Source organism: Oratosquilla oratoria, chromosome 22 (assembly GCF_046742065.1).
Source record: "Oratosquilla oratoria isolate Oo_2021 chromosome 22, ASM4674206v1, whole genome shotgun sequence".
Classification (NCBI taxonomy): Eukaryota; Metazoa; Arthropoda; class Malacostraca; order Stomatopoda; family Squillidae; genus Oratosquilla; species Oratosquilla oratoria.
The window spans coordinates 15193598-15201481 of record NC_134798.1 but is presented as its reverse complement, the minus strand read 5'-3'; the positions used below and the strand labels follow the sequence as shown (position 1 = coordinate 15201481).

The window sequence follows — 7884 nt, the reverse complement described above, 5'->3', positions numbered from 1 at the left end:
ACTCTGCTGATAGTTCAAAGAAGTCCACCCGCAAGAGTGCTAGTGAGAAAAGTGCTTCCGCCGAAACATGCTTCTTCTGTGACAAACCTGTACCAGATGGGGAGTCTTTGACTAGAAAATCATCAACATTTGAGCTTGATATCAATGTCAGGAAGGCTGCAATGAAATTGCAGGACAAATCCCTATTGACCAAACTAAGTGCACGAGACTTGATTGCATAACCGAGCGAGAGAAACAAAAACATATGAAGAGTCTGATGTGGACAAAATTAATCATGGCCTTGCATTTCCTGAGCTGGTATCTTATACTGAAGATACTCGCATGAACAGTCGAGATGCACACATCTTTAACCTCAGTGACCTGATATATCTGTACACAATAAGGCTACTGAAAAAAAAAAAAAAAAAAAAACAGTACTGGTCCACTTTCCAGACATGGAGGCTCACAAGCAGGGCCAAGATGTAGTCCTCATTTCCAACGAAGATGTTGGACCAGCACTGAGGAAAGCATGTGAGCATGATGCTGATGGTGATGCTGTTCATCTTGCCAGGGCTGTGAATATCGTGAGGAGAGACATGTTCAAGATGAAAAACCAGTTTGGTGGTTTCTTTGAACCCAACATCCAGGAAGATTTTGTTCCAGTGCCTCTGTTAGCGTTAGTTGCTATGGTGTTGAATAGGCAAAATATCAAGGTACAATCAAGCTCTTCAGCAATGCCCCAGCCAGTGCTCACGATTTCCCAGCTACTGATGTCCAACAGCATGGTACGACGTCGAGAGAATCAGCAGGCCTCATGTACAACCAGGCACAACTAAGGAAGGGAAACACCTCTGCCCATGTGCCAGAAGGCGGCTCTTCGGTGCACAGCTCTTTGTCAGTGCGGTGAACAGTGCTCTGAGTGACATGGCTCACAGAAAACAGTTCATTACTGTTTGCATACCACTAAGGTTTATTTTACCTGCGGACCAAATTCCAAACCCACAATTCTTCCAAATATTTCACCTATCTGCAATACATGTCTCCCTCTTCTTCCTACTCTTGTACTACGGTCTATTTTTGGAAGAATTGGTCAAGTTTGGTTTGCGTAGTCATCTTTTTCTTCTGCTCTAACATTATTTTGTAGCAGTTTAATTCTGCCATCACTTTTCGTGCAACTGTTGCACTTCTGTTTACATTAGGGTCCTTGCAGTATGTCAAGTCCTTCCCATATTGAAGTGAATGCTTCTTGTAGATCTTTTTTGTTCAAACTCTCTTGGGGTCTGGGGTTTCTGATGCAGACCGTGCTTTTGTTGTCTCTAAACCTGCTGTTTGGAGCTTCTCCCTCTCCAATAAGAATTCATTACTTAGGTCCACACTGTATGACTCTAAGAGTTCAACAACGTCTTTTTCCTCAATTTTCTCAAACCCAGCTTGCTTAGCCTTTGCAAGACATTCTAGGTTTGTTTCAAACATTTTTGCTTAGACCAATTGAGGACAAAGATTTTTTCATACTCCGTTGAGGCACTTTCTTGGTACTTTCTCTCAGGATTCCTTGATGAAACGGAGGGCATATTTGATGGTAAACTGCTTCCAATACTCCTTCACAATCAACTTGTCTTTGTTTGACCTTTCAACCATGTCAACATGGATCGAACGGAGATAATAAGATTTGAATGTCTTGATTATCCCCTGATCACATGGCTGAAGTAAAGAAGTAGTGTTAGGTGGCAAGAAAGTAAGCTGAATGTTGCTGGAGAGATCTTCTACGGACGGCTGATGGCTAGGGGCGTTTTCCAGGATTAGGAGAATCTTGAATTGCAGTTCTTCCCTCTCGCATTGCAGTTCAAGTTCTTTATCCAGTTTCCCGAAGTAGTCCTTGAATATGCTGCCAGTCATCCACTCTTTGCGGTTGGAGTAGCAATAACATGGGAGGAAACTCTTGACGTAATCCTCTGAAGACACAAGGAAGAATATAATTAGTTTACTGTTTACAAAGGATTACAAAGGCGGAGCATGCCGACAGGAGACCTTTTGTTCCATATCTAGGTCGGATGCGAAAAAAATCATAACAATAAAATAATAGATAAAAACTATAATAATGTAAATAACAAAATAAAATAAATAAATAAATAAATGCATAGGTATAGTTAAATAATAAACAAACAGGTAAATAGTAAATAATAATAAATTGACATATAACTAATAATATAATAAATGAAAATCAGACAGACAAATGATAACAAAACAAAAACAAATAATATAAAATAGATTATAATCATTACAGCATCTTGCTTAGGTGTTTATCTAAATGATTCTTAAAGCTTCGAACTGAACTACATTGCACTACCAGTGCAGGAAGTTTATTCCATTCATTAACTACACGGTTGGCAAAGTTGTTTCTACCTACTTCCAAATTGAATCTATTTCCGGACAGATTGAGACCATTGTTTCTTGTCTGATTCTCATTCAATGTGAAAATTTGGTCACTTTTGATGTTGTCAATTCCCTTTAAAATCTTAAAGACCTGTATCAAGTCACCTCTGAGTCTACGCTTTTTTTTTTAGGGAAAACAGATTCATATATTTTAGTCAATTTTCGTATGATTTATTTTTGATATTTGGAATCAGTTTTGTGGCTCGCCGTTGTACTTTTTCCAGTCTGTCAATGTCTTTAATGAGATTCGGTGACCATACGGAAACAGCATATTCCAAATGTCAACGAACTAACGATTTATATAGCTTGTTAATGAGTGATGGACTTTTGAAATCAAAAGATCGCGCAATCAGTCCTAGAATCTTATTTGCTTTCTCAGAGGCTGAAATACACTGCTTGGATGATTTGAGGTCGTTACTGATAATTACGCCGAGATCTTTTTCACTATCCACTTTTGTTAACGAATTTCCAAATAACTTGTAATCGTACTTACTGTTATTTTTACCTATGTGCATTACCTTGCATTTACTTGTGTTAAATTTCATAAGCCACTTTTCAGACCATTGCTGTAATTTATCTAAATCTTCTCGAATATCTAATTGGTTTGAGTGATCATTTGCCACTCCGCACAGTTTTGTATCATCAGCAAATTTGGAAACAGTAGATTTTAGTCCATGGTCTATATCATTTATATATATACTATGAATAGAAGTGACACAAGAACGGAACCCTGAGGAACTCCAATTGTAACATTTTTCCATCCAGAAGTTTTTCCATTTAAAACAACTCTCTGTTTTCGACCATTCAACCAATTACTAGTCCCAAAATCTAGATATATTAAATCTATATTGTTTCTTTTGTCATAATTCGATATAACTGTGTTGTAGAATTCGAGTAAGTTAGTCACGCAAGAACGTTTCCGTTTGAAACCATGCTGGCTATCATTTATCAAACGGTTACTTTCTAAATGATTTTTTTTTATGTGTAGAACAGAAAACGCGTTTTTACAATCTCTAACTTATTCAATTCTCTGCTGGACTGCACCGTATGTGTAAAAAAAATCAAGCTTTTATGACTTGTAATTAAGGTTCTTACCTTTAAAGCTCGCGAATTTTCGGAGTGGTAGACAAGGCAGGCTTCACCTTGTAATACCCTTGGGCACTAGCATCCAATAAGAGAGTAAGACGATCCTAGGTGGCCTTGAACCCAGGTGCTTTTGACTCCTCAACCGAGATGTATGTCCTACCAGGCAGGTTTTTTTTTTCAATATAGACAAGTCTCATCTATATAAAAAATCTGCTTGGCAGTGTAGCCACTTTCCTCGATAACGGTCTTGAGAGTAGCTGGATACATATTGGCAGCTGCTACATTGGCAGAGGCAGCTTCCCCAGTCATCTTCAAGTTGTAGATTTCGTAGCGCCTCTTGAAATTCGAAATCCAGCCAGAACTGCCTTGGAAAGTCTTGCCTTTGTTTTCCTTGCTATTGCCCAGCACATCTTTGTAGAGGCTTACAGCCTTAGCATGTATAATGGCCATGTTAATAGGAGCATTTATCTTATTTTGGTGCTGAATCCACTGCGCCAACAACTTTTCCATCCTCTCCATCTCCGTGGATCTTGCATGTAAGCAGCGTGTGGAGGAGATCGATGTTCCTGCAACAGCACTTGTACGGCTCTTGTCGGCATTTGCCCTGATGGTGGATAATGTGCTCCCCCTCAGTCCCATCGAATGGACTATCACTGAGGTCTTTTTCTCCTAGCATAGAGATCTAAAATTTCCAACTTCTTTTCAATGCAGAGAAACAATCCACTCACAGTACGGGTTAGCTTCAGCCTGAGGAGGTACAGAGCATCTCAGCACGGTTCCCGCCAGAAGCAGCGTGGGTGCGCGTGACGTCATCGAGTTTGGTAAAACCGCGTTAAATCGAAAATATCGTGTTAATTAACCGTATCTCCTTAGATATAAAGTCGCGTTGAATCGAAATTACGTTATTTAAACTCCCGTTAATGGGGAGTTGACTGCGTGTATATATATATATATATATATATATATATATATATATATATATATATATATATATATATATATATATATATATATATGCTGTTTTTTAGGCTTTTATGGATTTGGAAAAGGCTTATGACAGGGTAGACAGGAAGGCACTGTGGGAGATACTGCAGATATATGGGATAGGAGGGAAGCTGTTAAGAGCAGTCAGGATTTTTTACGAGAGTAGTAGAGCTTGTTTTAGGATTAGAAATGGAGAGAGTGAATGGTTTGAGGTAAAGGTGGGACTTCGTCAGGGATGTGTTATGTCGCCCTGGCTGTTCAATCTATACATGAATGGGGTGGTGCGAGAGGTGAATGCAAGGGTAGTGGGTAGGGGGTTGGAGATGGTTAAAGAAAATGAAGAAAAGTGGGAAATAAGCCAGTTGTTTGCTGACGACACTGCGCTTGTACCAGGATCAGAGGAGGGATTGAGAAAGTTAGTGACAGTTTGAGAAGGTGTGTGAAAGAAGGAAGCTGAAGATAAATGTGGGCAAAAGTGAGGTGAAGAGATGTACAAGGGGAGAGAGCGACAGCAGTCTGGAAGTGACCATTAAGGGAGAATGTAGACTGAGAGAAGCGGGTAAATGCCTTGGTGGATTAAAAAGTGTTATGAGAAATAGACATCTGGGAATGGATGCTAAGAGGAAGTTATATGAAGGAGTGACTGTGCCGATAGCATTGTACGGGGTAGAAACATGGAACATAAGAGAGGAAGAGAGAAGAAGTTTCAATGTGTTTGAGATGAAATGTCTGAGAATTATGATAGGGGTTGCTAGGCTAGATAGAGTGAGAAATGAGGTGGTGAGGAGGAGAACAGGGGTGGAAAGGGAGTTGGGAGATAGGGTTGATGAAAGAGTATTAGGATGGTTTGGACACATGGAAAGAATAAGTGAAGAAAGATTAGTAAAAGAGGTGTGGAAGGCAGAGATGGAAGGAGTAAATATGAGGGGGCGTCCTAGGATGAGATGGATGGATGGGGTAAAAGGGGCATTACAAAAGAGAGGAATGTTTGTTGAGGAAGGACGGGAGAGGACAGAAGATAGGGGTGAATGGAGAAGGGTTGTGTATAGATGAGGCTGTGATGCATGAGGGGGACTGGGTGGGGAATGGGGGGTGAGGAAGTATGTATGAGTAATTTGACGCAGCTCGAGGGGATTTCTCCCCGTCTTCTCCTTTTCTGCATGAGGGGACGGAGAGAGGGGGTCGCCGAATTAATGAAGCGGCCTTGCTGTGGATGTGCTGTGTCTTGCGACACTGCCTCTGACCCAGGGTAGTGGACAGGATGCAGGGATGACCCGTCATCCAGGAGGTGCCAAGATGAGAGGGAGGGAGGAGGATGGAGGGGATGGAATGGGTGAGAGTGGTTTCTATGCCTTTTTCTTTTTGGCTATCCCCCGTGAAAAGGTGAAAAAGCCTTTGGTGTATGTATGTATGTATGTATGTATGTATGTATGTATGTATGTATGTATGTATGTATGTATATATGCATGCATGTATGTATGTATGTATGTCTGTATATATATATATATATATATATATACATATATATATACAATATACATATATATATACATATATATATACATATACATATATATATATATATATATATGACATACATATATATATATATATATGTATATATATATACTGTATGTGTGTGTATACATATATATATATATGTATATATATATATATATATGTATATATATATATATATATATAAATATATATATATATATATATATATATATATATATATATTACAGGTGAAAAATGTAATCCCACATTTGTCAGTCACGTGAAAACCACTGTTGGAGTAAAAAAGTCTGGAGACAGGGAATCTATATATTTCGATTGCAAACTACAATACTTTTCAGTAGATACAAAAATGGAATAGTGACAAAGGGGAACATTGGGAGAGGTCTCTATACTCGGCTCATTCCGTATGTGGGGCCAGGAGGCAAATGTCTTTTTAATAGGCTAGTGATGAAAAGTCCTGAAACTATATTGGGTTGGTATTCAATTATAGTTGATTCTACCATTTTTCTCCTGAGCTCGTTTATAAATCTAGATGTGAGCTCAGGAGAAAAATGGTAGAATTAACTATGATTGAATACCTGCCCAGTATGAACATTTCAAAGGGGCCTTTTTATTCAGCTGTAAATGTCTTTTTCACGTGCAGGTCTGCGGCCACACATATCACTGATATTACCTGCTCTAACAGAGTGAAGGCGCGAATCTTTTTTTGCATTGAAAGTTTGGTACGACTCATTCTGATTAATAGAAGGTGAGTTATAGAGCGTCAAATTTGATGAGAAAGTACAAAATAGGGTACTGAGGGGAAGCGTACGAGTATAGTAGATCCTCCCTCATCAAGCTCAGGCAGCTCACTAAAGCGTAGTGCGTTGGCGAAGAGTGGTGAGAGAAGTCATCACTAACTCCGTCCACTTTTTTCTATGGCGGAAACGCAAATAAAATATATTCATAAAATCGCGAGTATAGATTTTTTCTGCGGCGAAAATGTATAGATTTTTTTTTTGCGGCCAGTATACAGGGTATATATATATAATTGAAGAGCGGAACTTAACTTTGGAGGATAGGGATATTCCTTATGTATTTTTTCTGGTTGCCACCAAGAGATCTCGGGCATTTATTTTGTATTGTACAAAGTGATTTTAATTGTTACTTGGTAGATTTACAAATCAACTTTCCTACAACACTTTGGGCAAGGAGACCGCTGTAGAGACCTTTAAACAAAAAATTCAGGACAGGAAAAAAATCGATTTACTGCAAGACAAACTTACAAATCAGCTTCCTTATAACACATAAAACAAAGAGACAATGAAAAGGTAACAGATGTATAGATCTTTAAACAAAACTAAAACCAAAATTGAATAAAAATCGATTTATTGTAACAAAGAGCGAGCACCCCTAAGAACGGTCCCTCGAAGCTCTGTGTACGAAATGAGTCATAGAGGCAAAACAGACTGCACCCCGACAGACATGAGACGTCACATCCCTCTTAGGGTTGCTGCAGGCGAAAAGAAGGAGCGGTAAAAAAAAAAAAAAAAAAAAAAAAAAAAAATATGGAGAGACGCCATGGTTCCCAAGGAGGAGGAGGCGAAAGAGGAGGAGGCGGAGGAGGAGGAGGAGGAGGAGGGGAAGTAGTAGGAGGAGAGACCGGCTACGCCCTCCTTGTCTGACATAACCTCAATAATGCTGTCATCATAAGTTGAAGCTTTAACCTTTCCCTCTCCTCCCTTCCCTCTTCCTGACTGAAAGGGTGTCGAGGAAATGAAGAGAATATATGAGTATTGACGTCAGCTAGAACGGAAGGAAAAGTATCCTTCGGTATGGAGGTGGTGGTACTTCCAGTAAGCATATAATTTCTTGTCTTAAAGAAATAATGTTGATGATTCA

The 7884-nt window shown here is 39.2% G+C and overlaps 1 protein-coding gene across 1 annotated transcript; it reads left to right on the top strand.

Annotated features, from left to right (window-relative positions):
* Positions 1-434: 434 nt before the first annotated feature.
* Positions 435-815, top strand: LOC143037285 (uncharacterized). The gene has a single exon (XM_076205418.1). It carries the CDS (start codon positions 435-437, stop codon positions 813-815), a length of 381 nt encoding a protein of 126 aa, XP_076061533.1.
* The last annotated feature ends 7069 nt before the right edge of the window (positions 816-7884 follow it).